Source organism: Garra rufa, chromosome 18, assembly GCF_049309525.1.
Source record: "Garra rufa chromosome 18, GarRuf1.0, whole genome shotgun sequence".
Classification (NCBI taxonomy): Eukaryota; Metazoa; Chordata; class Actinopteri; order Cypriniformes; family Cyprinidae; genus Garra; species Garra rufa.
The window spans coordinates 42,181,047-42,199,797 of NC_133378.1; the positions used below are offsets into that span (position 1 = coordinate 42,181,047).

At 33.4% G+C, this 18,751-nt stretch overlaps 1 protein-coding gene across 1 annotated transcript; it reads right to left on the bottom strand.

Annotated features, from left to right (window-relative positions):
- Positions 1-9,013: 9,013 nt before the first annotated feature.
- On the bottom strand, positions 9,014-18,351 carry hmgb2b (high mobility group box 2b). The gene is made up of 5 exons (XM_073822975.1): positions 18,245-18,351; positions 16,475-16,633; positions 16,249-16,400; positions 9,470-9,644; positions 9,014-9,391 (listed from the first exon to the last, which is right to left on the bottom strand). The coding sequence occupies exons 2-5, from the start codon at positions 16,622-16,624 to the stop codon at positions 9,221-9,223; spliced, it is 648 nt and encodes a 215-aa protein (XP_073679076.1). The 5' UTR covers positions 16,625-16,633; positions 18,245-18,351; the 3' UTR covers positions 9,014-9,220.
- Positions 18,352-18,751: the final 400 nt, after the last annotated feature.

Consider the following 18,751-nt stretch of genomic DNA (forward strand, 5'->3'; position numbering starts at 1 on the left):
TTTCTTGTACTTAAGTAAATCTTTGAATTACTTTTACTTAAGTAAAAGTAAGGAAGTACTAGATTTCTAATCTGATGAAGTATTAAATAATATTTCATATGAAATGTAGTGCAGTAAAAAGTACAATATTATGCTTTGGAATGTTGTGAAGTAAACTCACAGCTTTTAAATATATGCATTTTCGCCATGTTTTTAGGAATAAAATGTTGTAAAAATCAGTGTGAATGAAATATAAACAAACCCTTTAGTAAAATCCTTCAGAGTATAGAGAGGAATAAAACTGTAAGTTTTGGTGTATGCAAGTAATGCTGAACTGGAGAAACAAACTAATAGCTTTTAAATATATGCATTTTCACCATGTTTTTAGGAATAAAATGTTGTAAAAATCAGTGTGAATGAAATAATAACAAACCCTTCAGTAAAAACCTTCAGAATATAGAGAGGAATAAAACTGTAAGTTTTGGTGTTTGTAAGTGTTGCTGAAGTGGAGATAAAACTGTAACTGTAACTGTAAGCAAAAAACGAAGTACTGGAGAAAAAAAACAAAGTGCTAGAGTTTTAATCTAATTAAGTATTAAATATTTCATATGAAACGTAGTGCAGTAAAAAGTACAATATTATGCTTTTGAATGTTGTGAAGTAAAGATTTCTAAAGAAAAACACTCAAGTGCAGATTTTTTTTAAGCAAAACAAAAAAATTTTATCAATTTCTCATTAAACAAGACCTCATATTTTAAGTCACTCTCAAGTAAATATATTTTAGATATTTATAATGAAAGACAAAAATAGGGTAACACTTCACAATAAAGTCCTATTAGTTAATTTTTCTTAACTAACATTAACTAACAATAAAAAATATATTTATTAATCTTTGTTACTAAAAGTACAACTGTTCATTGTTAGTTCACTTAGCTCAGGTCCATTCAGTTATATTACCAGATGCAACTTTGTATTAGTAAATGTTGAAATTCACATTACATGAGATTAATAAGTGCTTTTTAATTATTTTTCATTGTTAGTTCATGTTAATGGAATATTGCTGTGTTACCCCAAAATACTTAGAAAATCATTTTTGCTGTGTGGTTGGGAAACTTTCTTGTTTTTGCTTGTTTAAGAACTACTTCTTGTTTATAATTTACAGTGAAATATGAAAATGCAATAAGGATATTGAACACAAAGCACACACACGTCGACATGACGTATTTTAGAGCATGGTAGCTGGTTTGTTATTGGTCCAAAGTGGTCAACCAGCCCTAAACCAGGATAGTCTTGAGCTAACAGTCCAACTGATAAACCTTCTAGACTAGCAAATGTCCAGCATTGTGCAGCCATCATAAGCTAGTTAAACTGGGTTTTCCTTGAAGGTTTCTTCTCAGCCTGATGGTAGATGTTTCCTAAAGTCTTATTTTTGAAAGTGGTATTTCCACAAATGCCAAGATTGTGTTACCGGAGTGTGCTGGTTATTGTGTGTGTGATTGTTTCCATGTAGAATATAATGCTAGTTACTACCGTAGTGTTAGTGGTTAGTTGTTAGTGCCGTGATGTTTGTAAGCACATGTGGTTTGAGAAGGACTATTTTTAATGTTAAAATGATGGATTGATTGCAGCTGATAAACATATATAGCTTCTAACAGACTGAAGTGTAGCAGCATTTGTTGTTTTAATGGTTGATGGACCATGTTCTTCAGCACAGCTTGCGCTGTGTGTCGTTTGATGCCTTCAATGCGATCGGCCTTCGATTGAAACCCGTGCCGTACGTCGACCGTTGCCTGCGGCCGGACCAATGACTATGGAGGCCATTTACGCCATGGAATATTAAAAATTTAAAACAGGTAAATGGATATTTTATCTCACAGTTGTGACTTTTTACTCACAATTGCTAGTTTATAGCTAGCACTTTTCACAATTCTTTTTTCTCAGAATTGTACGTTTATTTACATCTCACAATTCTTTTTATTTTGGCACTGAATAAAAAAAAAGTATCTTGCAATTCTAACTTTTTTCATGAAAATTGCGTTTTTGTATTTATTTATTTTTTTTTTTTTTTAGAAATCCAAGTTTACATTGTGATTCTAACTTCTCTTGAATTTTTTTAAAAAATGTAATGATTTATCTCACAAATATGACTTTTTACAATTTCTCACAATTGCACGTTTGCAATTTTGATTACATTTTTTCTTAGATTTTTACAATCTTACGATTTTTTTCACTTTCATTTCAGAAAACATTTCAAGTTTTCAACTTGTGATTCTGACTTTTTTCCTTTGCATTCACATCTTAATTTTTCATTTTTTGCCACGGACTTTAAAAAAATTTTGTTTATATGATTTATCTCACAACTCTGACTTTTTTCCTTCAGAATTTTGAGTTTACAACTCACAATTGGAATTTTTTACTTAGAAATCTGAGTTTACGTTTCGCAATTCTGACTTCCTTCTTGGAATTTGTATTCCCAATTCAGAATTTTTTCCCCACTCAAAATTCAGTTTACAGCTTGCAATTACGTTTTTTTCATCATTTAATTAAAAACACTAATTGTGACACTTTTTTTATCACAATTCTGACTTTTTTCTTAATTATAATTATCTGACTTTTTCTTGGGAATTTTGAGTTTACATCTCACAATTCTTTTTGTTTTTGCCACTGAATTTTAAAAAAGGTAGTTGCAACTATTCTGACTTTTTTCACAATTCTTTTTTTTTTCTAAAATTAAGTGTACAACTTGTAATTGTAAAATTTTTTCCTCAGAAATCCGAGATTACAACTTGTGATTCTGACTTTTTTTCTTGAAATTTTGCGTTCACATCTCTCAATTTTTCATTTTTTGCCACAGACTTTAAAAAAATTTAGTTGATATGATTTTTCTCACAATTCTGACTTTTTCAACTCATAATTGGATCTCTTATTCCTCAGAAATCTGAATTACATTTCGCAATTCTGACTTCCTTTTTGGAATTTGGACTTTTTTGGAATTTTTAGTTTAAATCTCACAATTCTGAAATTTTTTCCCCTCAAAATTCTGAGCTTACAACTTGTTCTGTTTTTTTTTTTTTTTTTTTGGCAATTTTGGGTTTACATCTCTCAGTTTTTCATTTTTTGCCACAGACTTAAAAAAAATTGTTTATATGATTTATCTCACAATTCTGACTTTTTTCCTTCAGAATATTGAGTTTATAACTCATAATTGGAACTTTTTTCCCTCAGAAATCTCAGTTTACATTTCGCAATTCTGACTTCTTGGAATTTTTAGTTTATATCTCTCTGAATTCATTTTTTTTTTTGTCGTTTTTGCCACTGAATTAAAGAAAAAAGATAGTTGCGACAAATTATCTTGCAATTCTGACTTTTTTCACAATTCTTTTTTTCTTTTCTTTTTTTCTTTTTTTTTTGGAATCTATGTTTACAACTTGTGATTCAGACTTTTTTCTTAGGATTTTGCGTTTACATCTGTCGATTTTTCATTTTAATTTTTTTTAGTTGTTACAATTTATCTCGCAATTCCTCCAGAATGAGTTTACAACTCATAATTGGAACTTTTTTCCTCAGGAATCTGAATTTACATTTTGCAATTCTGACTTCCTTTTTGGAATTTTTAGTATATATCTTACAATTCTGACTTTTTCCGTCAAAAACTTGAGTTTTGCGGTTCTTTGCAGTTTTTTTTAGCATGGAATAAAAAAACGTAATTGTGACACTTTTTATCACAATTCTGACTTTTCTTCAGAATTTTGGCCTTTTTTCCTCATAACGGAAAACTTGCAATTACCATTTTTACGTTTTTATTCCGTGGTGTCAAAAACCTTTCATAATTGTTGATTTAGTAACGTAGCAGGGAGTTTCTTCTTTTTGTCATGATTTTATTCAGAGCTGGTAGCTGAAGAAACGCATCTGTTCTGGAGGACAGCAGATTTCTTTATGTGAGCGTGTGTGTTTTGTGCCATCTGTTCTCCTTCACACATGTCTGAATCGGGTGCGACGCTAGAACCAATGCATCACGTCTCCTTCACGGTCATTGAGGTTTTGTCCTAAACAGCTGTGAACACAAGTGACACACCTCAAATTTGTTTGTTTTGATTTCTGGTGTGTTGTGCTGTGTAGCTCCGCCCACACGCCTTCACCTGTGCTCTGATTGGCTGCGATCATTTCGCCTCAAATATGCGTCTCACATGGTTTGGTGAATCTTATGAAACCTGTGAAGAACATCAAGTCCAGATCATATTTCACCCCAATTATATTTGACCTTTTTTTTAGAGAAATAATGCGCATTCATTTTTGCAGTGTCATTATTTTTATGACAATTAAACATGTTTACAATTCTGAAAATATGAGTTCTACTCTAATGCTAACAAGTTATTGTCAGTTGTGAAGTATGTTTGTAAAGTACAAATTAAATGTATGTCATTGATTATTTATTTATTTATTTATTTGTTTATTTATGTTTATATGATAGCCAAACCTCTTTAGGATTGTATATACAAAAATATATACAGGTCCTTCTCAAAAAATTAGCATATTGTGATAAAGTTCATTATTTTCTGTAATGTACTGATAAACATTAGACTTTCATATATTTTAGATTCATTACACACAACTGAAGTAGTTCAAGCCTTTTATTGTTTTAATATTGATGATTTTGGCATACAGCTCATGAAAACCCAAAATTCCTATCTCAAAAAACTAGCATATCATGAAAAGGTTCTCTAAACGAGCTATTAACCTAATCATCTGAATCAACTAATTAACTCTAAACACCTGCAAAAGATTCCTGAGGCTTTTAAAAACTCCCAGCCTGGTTCATTACTCAAAACCGCAATCATGGGTAAGGCTGCCGACCTGACTGCTGTCCAGAAGGCCATCACTGACACCCTCGAGCAAGAGGGTAAGACACAGAAAGAAATTTCTGAACGAATAGGCTGTTCCCAGAGTGCTGCATCAAGGCACCTCAGTGGGAAGTCTGTGGGAAGGAAAAAGTGTGGCAGAAAACGCTGCACAACGAGAAGAGGTGACCGGACCCTGAGGAAGATTGTGGAGAAGGACCGATTCCAGACCTTGGGGGACCTGCGGAAGCAGTGGACTGAGTCTGGAGTAGAAACATCCCCAGGTCAAGCCACTTTTGAACCAGAAACAGCGGCAGAAGCGCCTGACCTGGGCTACAGAGAAGCAGCACTGGACTGTTGCTCAGTGGTCCAAAGTACTTTTTTCGGATGAAAGCAAATTTTGCATGTCATTCGGAAATCAAGGTGCCAGAGTCTGGAGGAAGACTGGGGAGAGGGAAATGCCAAAATGCCTGAAGTCCAGTGTCAAGTACCCACAGTCAGTGATGGTCTGGGGTGCCATGTCAGCTGCTGGTGTTGGTCCACTGTGTTTTATCAAGGGCAGGGTCAATGCAGCTAGCTATCAGGAGATTTTGGAGCACTTCATGCTTCCATCTGCTGAAAAGCTTTATGGAGATGAAGATTTCATTTTTCAGCACGACCTGGCACCTGCTCACAGTGCCAAAACCACTGGTAAATGGTTTACTGACCATGGTATTACTGTGCTCAATTGGCCTGCCAACTCTCCTGACCTGAACCCCATAGAGAATCTGTGGGATATTGTGAAGAGAAAGTTGAGAGACGCAAGACCCAACACTCTGGATGAGCTTAAGGCCGCTATCGAAGCATCCTGGGCCTCCATAACCCCTCAGCAGTGCCACAGGCTGATTGCCTCCATGCCACGCCGCATTGAAGCAGTCATTTCTGCAAAAGGATTCCCGACCAAGTATTGAGTGCATAACTGAACAATTATTTGAAGGTTGACTTTTTTTTGTATTAAAAACACTTTTCTTTTATTGGTCGGATGAAATATGCTAATTTTTTTAGATAGGAATTTTGGGTTTTCATGAGCTGTATGCCAAAATCATCAATATTAAAACAATAAAAGGCTTGAACTTCTTCAGTTGTGTGTAATGAATCTAAAATATATGAAAGTCTAATGTTAATCAGTACATTACAGAAAATAATGAACTTTATCACAATATGCTAATTTTTTGAGAAGGACCCTGTATATGAAGTTAAAGATATAATGAAAACATATAATTCTTACAGAAAAAAAAATATGTGTTCATGTTTCCCTGATGATAGTTAGCTAAATAAAATATTTAAGATTTTTATGATTGATTATTAGTAATATAATTTTTTTTAATTAAATTTATTCTATAAATTAATTAATTTTTAATCATTCTTAGGATTGTTTTTTTAGTTTTTAAAATAATTTATTTGCATTTTACATTTTTATGATTATTGGCTTTTTATTAATTTATCACTGTGATTTTTTTTAAAGGTGAAATTACTGTTAATCTTTTTAATTGTCATGAAAGTGGAGTTGATTTTATCAATTTGATGATGCTTTACTGTAATAGTGAGATCTAAGCTGGGTGTTTCTTTGCAGGATTCATGAGGTTCATGCTTTCTAATGGATCTAATGGTTAAATCAGTGTTATTATTGATAGTATTATGACAGATTTCCAGTCAGTCACATCTGATATGGGCAATAACTCTGAAATCTCACTCTTTGAGCTCTATATGAATATATATACATACATACATATATATAAATATAATGTAAATGTGTGTTTGAATCGGTATAAACACTTGAATCATCGCTTCATGTGTGTGTGTGTGTGTGTGTGTGTGTGTGTGTGTGTGAAAGCGTGAGTGAATCCATGTGTGTTTTGCACGTGATTTTACAAAGATTCACTCTTTTGAATCAGTTATGATGGTGTACGTTTGTATTTATTTTGCTCTTTTCCTGTGCTGGATGACAAACCTGTACCGCTTGATGTGAGAATATAATGAGAATAAACACAATGTCACTGCGGCGGCTCATGACTCTTTCTCTTGGAAATGATTGGCTCTTTTCAGGCGTGGTTTTGTGAGTGGGCTTGCTGTGCTTCTGCTGTAGAAACATCATCAACCAGAGACGAGCCAGACGAACCTCAGATGTAAGTCACACTTCACTTTTGTCTTTCTGTGTCACTGTTGCCTCATTCATTCTAAAAGAAACCAATTTAAAAATATTTAACAGAAAATTCTTATTATTAGACATTTAAAAAAGAAGTTGTTTAATGTTAAAATGTCATATCTCCAGTAACAAATGACCTCAACTTTCATTTTTGGTTCCTAAAGAAGCTTTTAGTTGTCAGTTCTTAAAAGAATCTTTTATTTCCCTTCTAATTCTAAAGAACCATTTTTTCATTAATAAAGAAAGTTTTGTGGAAGGCAAAGATTCCATGAACGTTAAATATTCTTTATAGAACAAAAGATACCAATAAACTAAATATGTGACCCTGGACCACAAAACCAGTCTTAAGTCGCTGGGGTATGTTTGTAGCAATAGCCAAAAATACATTGTATGGGTCAAAATTATTGATTTTTCTTTTATGCCAAAAATAATTAGAAAATTAAGTAAACATCATGTTCCATTAAGATTTTTTTTGTAAAATTCCTACTATAAATATATCAAAATGTAATTTTTGATTAGTAAAATGCATTGATAAGAACTGAATTTGGACAACTTTAAAGGTGATTTTCTCAGTCTTTAGATTTTTTGCATCCTCAGATTCCAGATTTTCAAATAGATGTATCTCGGGAAAATATTGTCCTATCCTAACAAACTATACATCAATAGAAAGCTTATTTATTGAGCTTTCATACGATGTATACATATTAGTTTTGTAAAATTTAACCTTATGGCTGGTTTTGTGGTCCAGGGTCACATATGAATAATCGTAACAATTATCAATTACTACAATATACACCACAAGATGGCCTATAATGGATTTTAAGGTGTTATTTTTAAGAGTATAATTTTAGATTCTTTCCAGAATTACCAGGTTCCACTTGAAACAAAATTTATTTAGAAACAATGTTCAGAAATAATGCTTATACACTGGTATATTGCAAACTATGATTTCACATAAGGAATCGAAATGCAAATTATTCAATTCGCGAAATGATTCGGGAACCTACTCCAAGATCCCGAACCAAATCAAATGACTTGCGAGTTGTGATCCGCGCTCCAAAGTTCCGATCTAAATCAAGTGATTCCCGAACCATAATTTCAGATAAAGAATCGAATCGCGAATCATTTAATTTGTGAACCCACTTTGAAATCCCGATCGGAATCAAGTGATTCCCGAACCATAATAAGGAATTGAATCGCGAATCATTTAATTTGCGAACCCACTCTGAAGTCCCGAACTGAATCAAAGGACTTGTGTCATAATGTGGCACTCAAGTCATAATCTGAATAATGATTCGCGACCTATCATTTCAGATAAGGATTTGGAGCATGGATCGCAAATTATTCAATTCGTGAACTCACTCCGAAGTCCCGATCTAAATCAAGCGATTCGCGATCTGTTTGGAGCACTCCGAAACATAATTTTGCGACTCAACGTATTAACTGATTCTGAGTTTCGAATAGCTGTTTCACCCATCACTACATGCTTTTTAAAGTCATTACAATTAGCTTTTAATTTGATCTAGTTTTTGCTAGTGAATCATCAAAGTCACCGGATTGAATCAATAGGAGCGGTTCCAGCGTAAATGACTCGGTCTGAATGTTTTTGGATTTACTTACTGTTGAGTTAAGAAAAGTTAAGTATAAAATGGTTTAAATCAGCACTGAAAAGGGAAAATACATTCTTTTAAGCCATTTAGGAACATTGCTATTTTCAAGGGTTTTTCAGACCTTAAATTTCAAAATCAAGTACTTTAAGCACCTCATATGTACAGACAACATAAAGCAATGTAAAATGTTTTTCCACGTTTACAAGCAACCTTTTCAGTCATTTTTTAACTTGTGTAACTATATAAACGTCACTTATCAAGTTAGGCCTGAAAAATAAAAACATTTCTGTTGTAATTTATTGTATTGAGTCCAAATTATTTTTGAAATGTAATTTATTTCCTCATGTAATATACAGTAAAACCTTGAGTTAAACCAAAAGGACCACAGCAAACGCAGAATATCGGAACCTTTAAAAATTTTATTATAAAAAAAAAAAGCACCTCTACACTTTATTGAATCAACAGCTAGACGTGTACAAAAATAAGAACAAAACAAACAAAAACAGAACACTTGCGTTATTGCTGAAGTCGTTAAACATGTACATAAACAAAACCCCAAATAACCCCTCCACCCGCCAACAACAGTAATGCTGCATTACACAAACAATCTACTCGTCATCATCCTCCTCTTCCTCGTCATCATCTTCCTCCTCGTCGTCCTCCTCTTCATCATCATCGTCGTCGTCGTCATCATCAGCGTGGGCCTTTTTAGTTGATCCCGTCGGTCGGCCCGGCCCCTTCTTAGAGGCTGCGCCCCCTGCGCGGTACGCCGCCACATCCTGCCAATCAGAATACAGTTTAGACTCAAGCCACGCCCACACTAATTAATAAACATGATTCTGAATCTCACAGCTCACCTTCTCGTATTTCTCACGCAGTTTGACGGCTTTCTGCTCGAAAGGCGCACGATCTTTAGTGCTCTGCTTCGACCACAACTCGCCCAGCTTCTTGGCGATCTCACCGATGGTCAGACCCGGGTTCTCGCTCCTTACTGTCGGCCGGTACTCCGAGCAAAAGACGAAGAACGCAGATCTGCAGAGAAACAGGGTTTATATGAGTCAAAGACAAAAGAGCATAAAAACAATAAGTGTAATGCTTCAAATTGCCTTTAATTGCATTTTTGTTTTTCTGAGCAAAAAATAAATAATTTTTCCATAATTTACAGAAGATGCCCACTAAAATGTCATTCAGTGTAACAATCTTGTCTGGCATATTTACAACAAAAATCAATTGTCATTAATTAGTTGTATATTAATTAGTTGTAATTCTACATTTTTTTTTTTTTACTATTTGTCAATGTTTTACTCATTTGTAACGCAATTAAATTTAATATACTCCCTTATTCTTTTATATATTTTAATATGTACAAGTCAGAATAAGCACATAAATATTGTTACACTGAACGACAATGTAACATTATTTCATCCAAATTTTGACATTTTTTACTCTTCAAAAACTTATTTGAAACCTTAAAAGCAGACACTTTACTCACATTTAATGTGCTTCCTATGGACATAAAATCACTTTTGTAAATTTATTTTGATGTGGACAACTTAACATCTTTGACCCATGTGCTTATAATATATTAAATATAATTTTTTTTAAATGTTCAAGTCCATTTATCTTCCATTATTTTTGTTTTTCTTCATTTTACATTAGATACTGACCTTTTTTTGGCTTTTTATTTTAATTCATAACATTTTAAATATTTTATCAAAAACATTTTATTGTAAAATAAAAATAAAGTCAGTATCTAATGTAACAAGAAAAGAAAAAGTTCATATATATCACCCATTATTTTTATGTTTTTCTTCATTTTACAGTAGATAAATTTGGGCTTTTTATTTAATTAACATTTTAAATATTTAATTGTAAAATGCTGAGATGCTTTTTTAATAAAATATGTTATAAATTTAAAATAAATAAATAAATAAATATTAGGGATGGGCATTTTAAGCAAAAATACTATTCGATAAATCGCAGGGTATTATTCGATTATTAATCGAAAATTGCACCCCTCCCGCGCAAACACGCCCAAACATAGAGAGAGGACACGAGACCATTCACGCTTTCAATATGTATGATAAACTGTTTAATTCATTCGAGAATCTGTCTTAACATAAGCCATTTAATGGTTGTAATGCATGATTAATAAACAAACGAATTACTGCACTTATTAACGCATTCAGCTGCTCATAAAGCTAAGACATTTCTATTTTAAAAATGAGCATGAACATTCATAGCATTAAAAAACAACAACAACCATTTGATTAGTTAATCCATGAATATTAGACTTAAAACATTTCGTGCTAAAACATAGTGAACACCCTGGATAACAGTACTTATATGAATATTAAATGTAATATAATAATAAGCTATACAGTGTTTTTGTTTTAAAAAATGAGCATGTCCACATGATCGGGATAAAGACTGGAGCGCAATCTGTTCACAACGTGTTTCCATCCAAAAATGCAAATTTATGTGCAAAACTGGAACATGGCAATTGCGCATAAATCATCGTTTCTATCCAACGAGACAGAGAGAACCAAATCGTCATTCCCTTATAAACTAAATAGCACGAAGAAAATTAGAAAAAAAGCCACTGAAAACAATTTTCATATAGATAATAAATGGCTTGCCTCTCAGGGCGTACAGTAGGGATGTGACTGTGAGGAAATGTTCCCACCGGTCACAGTGTGACAACACAGGAATACCGGTAACACCGAGGGGAAATGTTGGGGGATAGTTCGTTAGAGTTTTCCCTCGTTCCCACACTTTTCTTTGCTTTTAAATAGCTTTAAATAGCCCGTGAGCATTTTACTTTTACTTTCGATTTAGCGTCAATTCGGCGTCAATTCATTGAATGGACATCAACATAACAGTACGACAAAATTATTTAGTCTATATTAAACATAGAATTATTAATTAACAAAAATAAAATAACTGTTACATGACTTCCACAAAATTGAATTACAAAAAAATAGGCGTACTGAAAATCAGAAAACATGGCGGAACCAAATAAACAAACGAATGTTCTTCCAATGAGCTTCCAAAATCGCCTTTTAGATAAACGGCAGCAGTCAAAATATTTTTAAAACTGTTTTGCATTTTGTTTAAAAACTAAATCTTTTGTCAACATCTTGCTTTTCTCAGCTCACTACACTCCTCGTGTGATAAATGAAATCGGACTCCTGCCCAAGATGCGACTGTTAGACTGCATTGAGCAGCTGCATTCAGTTCTCAATTGTACTGTTTGTTCTCTAACTGAACTAAATGATTTTTATTACTAATAATAAAATAATCAAAACAACAGCGGTGCCAGTGCTTTGGTGGGCAAGTGACAGCAGGAAGCATTTCAGAATCACTAAAACAACATCTGATGCTGTGCAACAAGATGGGTCCGCTGGTTAGTCAAGTTATCCTGTTCCATCGTGCAAAGTCATATGTGACCCTGGACCACAAAACCAGTCATAAGGTTAAATTTGACAAAACTGAGATTTATACATCATATGAAAGCTAAATAAGCTTTCTATTGATGTATGGTTTGTTAGGATAGGACAATATTTGGCTGAGATACATCTATTTGAAATCAGAAATCTGAGGATGCAAAAAAAAATCAAAAATACTGAGAAAATCACCTTTAAAGTTGTCTAAATTAGGTTCTTAACAATGCATATTACAAATCAAAAATTACATTTTGATATGTTTACAGTAGGAATTTTACAAAAAATCTTCATGGAACATGAACTTTACTTAATTTCTTAATGATTTTTGGCATAAAAGAAAAATCTAAAATTTTGACCCATGCAATGCATTTTTGGCTATTGCTACAAATATACCCCAGCGACTTAAGACTGGTTTTGTGGTCCAGGGTCACATGACTTTTTTTTAAAGCGCATTTATTCTGTTAAAGTTTTCTTATTGTAGTTTATGCGCATTTTTTTTCTTATCGGACAAAAAGTTTATCCTACTTAATTGTGCTCATACGTTTTATGCGCATTTTTTTAATTCATGCGCATCTTCATGTTTCCATTCAGAGTTTATGTGATATTCCAGCCGCAGAAAACACCCTTTGCATTGCAGTGGTTCAACTATGATAAACAAGCCTCGCACGGCAGAGTTTGCACTGCACTTCTTTCTCATTCATTTTATTAGAATTAGAAATCTTCTTCTTCTGTTGTATGTGTGTATATATTCATTTTACATTAGATAGTGACCTTTTTTGGCTTTTTATTTTAATTCATAACATTCATAATATATATACATATTAGGGGTGCAACGGTTCTCGGTTAAAAATTGAACCGTACAGTTCGGTACGCACTAGGACAGCGGTTCAACATAAATCTGACAACGCATCTGTAAAATGATGTTTTAAATAACAACACGTAGGGCTGGGCGATATGGCTGAAAACTATATCACGATATCAGTGTTTCATATCGGTCGATATCGATAATTATTGATATTTTTATGACCCATTTAAAATAAGGACCAGGAGAAAAATATATTACACTCAAGCATTTTTATTTTAAACTTAACCTTCCTCTGATCATAATCCCCTCAGTTATTAAGACAGAAATGTCAACAACCATGGAAAACTCAAATAATTAAAATGTAAACATAAGTCTAAAGTCACAATATACACTTAATTATCTCTTAATCCTCAATTCAAACCCCATTCATTGTCGATGAAGTGAATGGTCAAGCTAATGTATGGCCCAGAAGTACGGCTTGACCACAGGTCAGAGGTTGTTGCAAAGTACTTGGCTGATTATATTTTTTTCTGCACAGATTGCTGGTTGCCAGTAGCCAACATTACTTCTTTCCCGGTACTTTAGCCTATACTTTGTGTAATAACAAAAATATTTATTTAAGTGAAAAAATAAGTCCAAAACTTTCAACATTTTGAACAATAGGGCCTTACAATCTTTTTTTTTTTTTTCAGAAATTCTTGTTTTAATTTTTCTGATAATCAAAAGAAAGCAAAATCACAGATTTATTTTTAAAAAATAAAAATAAGCGGAGCTTTACTGTTAAAATTAATACATAGAAGAAAAATGATATTCAGTTAAACAAGGTTTAATAATAATAGTATTTTTTCAACAATTAAGTGGTGACTCTTTATTTTTTATCATATATATTGTTTTATGTAAATTATTTAAATGTGAATATATAAACACCTACATTATACTGTACAGTAATACAAGACTAATATTGTTCTGTTACATGTTAAACCGTACTTTTATTTTGACAGGTTGCCGTGAAGTTTCAGTGTGTAATACAGTATGAATGATGCTAGTTTCACTAATGAAACGGTAAAATTGACAAAAAGTGACACTCACAGCAGCTTTGGAGATGTATTTATTGGAGTTTGTCTGTTCATGTGAGATGCAAAGGCCAAAAATTAGCGGGAGCGTCACGTGTGCAGTATGCGTGTAGTGAAAATAAAACGCGTCTCCTCCATTCATACATATAGAGGCAAACGGAACATGCAGGATTCTTATTGAAACGGTCTTTTTGCATTTCAGTTTTCACAGACACTAGTCCATATCGCGATCTGAATTAATTAACAGACCAACTTTTGATTTATTGGTCCAAAAATCGACGAATTCCGCGGCATTCCGCCCTATAGTAAAGTCCGTTTTTATGAATGGAGTCCGCGATCCCGTCTGTGAGGAGACATTGTAAACGCGCGATCGTGTAGAGACAGAAATCAAATGCCGTCGTGTAAATAAGATAAATAACATAAGGCTATTTAGTTTGTTTAATACAACAACATGGACCCGTTCTGTAGGAAAGATAACCTTAACTTCTATTGTGATCTGGCGCTATGAACTGAACGTTAAAGGGGGGCTGGGCGGGCTGACGAAGAATACAAAATATCGAACGTTTTATCGAACACATTTTTTATTGATATCGATCTCTTGTCTATCGCGATATATATCGTTATCGTTTTATCGCCCAGCCCTAACAACACGTAAAACAAACAGGGTTATGCTAGTGTATGTTTCTGTTGATGGATGCGCATTCTGGCTTCCCAATACATTACAACGTGGACAAACCATTTTTGTTCAATGCGAGTGCCGTATACTGGAATATGAGCAATCAGTGATTCCGTCATCTCCCAGGTGCTGACAGCACGCATGTGTAGGTACGACCCGAACAGCACACATTGCTATCTTTATTTAAGCTAATTTTATTTAAGAGTTTAAACATTTAAGAGCCATAAGACGCGAGTTCGCGCGCAGTGAGAAGATCTGTGTGTGTGCTCTCATCCGAAGAGCGCAAACCCGCGCCTCAGAACGCGCGCAAATATTAAGCTCTCTTTTAAGTATTGAGTTTGAATGGACAAATTCACACAAATTGTCAAAATGCCCGTCTTGGTAAATATCCTAGCAGACACAGCCGGCTAAACGTTCAGTATCAGTGCACTGGATCAGCGCGTTCAAAGTGACCGCAATTTCTTAATATTAATCAAACAGCAACAACAAGGAAATCACTCGCTGCTCTTTATTGAATAGCTTTTGTAACGTTAATAACAGGGTTTCTGCAGATATGAACAAGTGAAATTAAAGACCTTTTTAATACCACCTTATATGAAATTTAAGACCTAAACCTGTAATGGATATACACATTATATCATATATGTAATATTTAATGTGTTTAATGTAAAAAGTAAACAATTTCATGGCTGTCATAAATGAAATTCAGTGTCAGTTTCAGTTTTAATCAGGCTGTTTGTTCGGTCCGGCAAGTAAAACAAAAAAAAAAACATTTTAAAAGTATCTTGAAAGCTGGGGGTCAGCTAGCTCGACCTATATTTATTATTATTATTATTAAGAACATTATATACTGAAAAAAGGTAGTTTGACCTGTATTCTGCTACTGCAATCCGAGAGAGACTCACGCCAATAACAGAAAGCTGATTGGCTATTGCATGTTGGTCTCTCATTTGTAGTTTAAATACAGCAAATTATATTTGGACTAGTAAAATAAAGAACTACAACACCACGGAAACAACCAAGCAACAACAACGAAGATAATTTAAATGAGCATTAGCGGTAGCGTTACATGGACATTGGAAAAAAATAAGACCCGTGTAAAATTATTTAAGACTTTTTAAGGCCTAAAATTTAGATTTTTAAAATTTAGACTTAAGACCCCGCGGAAACCCTGAATAAAGATTAAGCTTTAATTTATTTTGTAAAATATGCAATGCTTTTTTACATTTGATTATTTTTTTCAGTTTCTGTACCTAAAAACTAATGTTAGACCTACATAAAAATATGTTTTTTTTTGTATCTTTGCTCAATTGTATTTATTTGTGCTGTTACTTGTAGTTAGATTATTCTTCTTTATTTTTATTTGACAGTATAGTTTTTTTTACTATACTATACATAGCACATGTACCGAACCGAAACCGTGACTCTAAAACCATGATACAAACCGAACCGTGAGTAAGTTGAACCATTGCACCCCTAATATATATATATATATGTGTGTGTGTGTGTTCCTTTTACATTAGATACTGACCTTTTTTGGCTTTTTATTTCTTATATACACACACACACACACACATACATATATGATAAATGCGTTAAAATTGTTTTTGATGTAGACTGATGCGTGTTGACTTACGGCGGGCGTTTCGGTGCATTCGGGTCTTTCTTCTTCCTGCCTGTCTTGCCCACGCCTTTGGGCGGCACGTAAGTCTTCATCTCCTTGTCGTAGCGAACTTTATCCACTTTGGCCATGTCATCAAACTTAACCTTGTCTGAAGCGTTCAGGGTCTGGACGGGACAAAAGAGCAGCAGTTAATAACGGCACCTTCATCATCATCATCATCAACGTGACGGTCGCTCACCTTCCATCGCTCAGAGCATTTCTTGGAGAACTCTGAGAAGTTGACGGGAACCTCAGGAGTCTTGCGTTTGTGCTCATCGCGACACGTCTGCACGAAGTACGCATACGCAGACGTCTTTCCCTTGGGTTTGTTCACGTCTCCTTTCACCATACTGATCAACTAATGGAAAACAAGCAGAACCGGTGCGTATAAATCAACACATACATTAATAAAAATTCTGTGTGTGTGTATATAAATAAATGCATGTATAAATTACATTTCTAAAATATACATATATATACACACATATACACAGAAAAATGTATAATAATTATTGTATTGTATATGTACAAAAGTTTTTTCTCTATAGATTTATAAATATATTTTTTTTCCATTTATGGTTTTAATTCATGTATGTTTTATGTACAATATTTTGTGCATGTATATAAATCATATATATATAAAAAAACAAAGATGATTGAATAAAAGTATAACCTTATATACTTTAACATATATAAATATACATATGTATACAAAAAAAATAATAAAATTTCATTGTTTGTGTGTATATATTAGTTAGTTTTGACATTGTCAATGGCCAGCAGTAACTGATTAATATTGCCTGTAATATTTTAATAAACGTATAAATAAAAAAATAAAAATATATAGAAAAATTACATTTAAATATTTATCTGTGGATTTAAATGTAGATAAATACCTAAACACACATTTATAGTGATGTGATATATATATATATATTTGTGTGTATATGTATATATAAACAAATGCATGATTATGTGTGAAAAATATAAATAAAGTGAAATATAAAATAAAGGAAAATATATTTGTACATGTAAATTTTATATATACATACACAGAAATATCAATAAACATTTAAATTTATACAAATATATACTTAACATACACATGTAAAAAAAACTGTATACAAACAAAATATTAATAAATTGTATTTAAATGTCTGTATAATCTAAATATATTCGTGTGAACATTATATTTGTTGTTTTTAATTTTAAGATTGTCAATAGCTAACAGTCACCTATTAACATTAACGTGCCTGTAATATTGTTATTTAACTGATCTTCTAATATACAAGTTACCATGTTTTCTTTCAAATACTTAAAAAAAAAATATGTAAATATTTAATCTTGCGAAATAACTGCCCTGTAATGCAATACAACTACAACATATTGCTTAATTACTAGAAACACTGAAGTTTACCGCCCCGCATGAACACCGAATACAGAAGTGCGACTACAATTCACAAATAAATGCTAAAAAAACTATTAAAAATATTGAATTAAAATGTATGTACACACAAACGAGTTCTGACCTCAAACGCACGAATTTAAACGTTGACTCTCGTTTTTTAAAGCACTTTTGTCAGTTGGTCGTGAGGCTTTTGTTAAACAAAGATTCCTCCATTTTTCCTTCCCGCCTAATTCCCTCCATCACGCCGCCCTCCCCCACCTCTCCGTCCAGACACGTTATATCATCCAGAGAGGACAAATTAACCAAATACACGGGTGAAAACGGATCGCAGAGCGCCGTTACAGCACCGAATCGCCGTTAAAACACTTTAACCGCGCGCGCTCCGGTACAGCACACGACATACGCACGCGCTGACTCACACAAAACATCAAAAACCCTGATAAACAGCGCTCGCGGTCACGCGCGAATGTCGTACTTATGCGGCTAAGACATAGAACACGTTTAAATCAACAGAAACATGTTTAAAACGATTTAAAATGTAGTTTTTAAGATCTGACTAACCTGTTCTTTATTCTCTGCAGACCAGCGAGCACCTCTTCTCAGTACTGTGTTTCTCCCACGTGATCGCTTGTGCTGAGAGTGCGTGACGTGCAAGAACGGACGACAGTTTGGACTCGGCGGCTGATTGGCTCAGCTCGCGATCGGAGGCGGCCAATCAGCGACCGCCCACAGAGGAATCCGCAGAGCTGATTGGCTGACTGAAAGCCTCGGTGTGGTTCGAATGTTTGTAAACTGAAATCACAACAGCTGTGGCGATTGTAAGTGTAATACAATGTATTATGATATTTATTAATTATAATACAATTAATATTAACATATTTAAAAATATAACCACACGAATATTTTAATATTAATATAAATATTTTTAAAATGATTCGCTTTTGGTTTTTAATAAAACTGGACGATTCTCTCGCAATTAATAATTTCAGTTATACAATATAAATTCGCAATTGCGAAAAATCCGAATTGTGAGATAAAAAAGTCGCAGTTTCCTTTTTATTTATTTAT

What these genes read in the sequence shown, in the direction of transcription:
- hmgb2b (XM_073822975.1), bottom strand. Translation starts at nt 16,624, where the DNA reads ATGGTGAAAGGAGACGTGAACAAACCCAAGGGAAAGACGTCTGCGTAT. An exon ending in AATGCACCGAAACGCCCGCC is followed by an intron (nt 9,645 to 16,248) that starts GTAAGTCAACAC and finishes GTTTCTCTGCAG; the next exon opens with ATCTGCGTTCTTCGTCTTTT. An exon ending in TGCGTGAGAAATACGAGAAG is followed by an intron (nt 9,392 to 9,469) that starts GTGAGCTGTGAG and finishes TCTGATTGGCAG; the next exon opens with GATGTGGCGGCGTACCGCGC.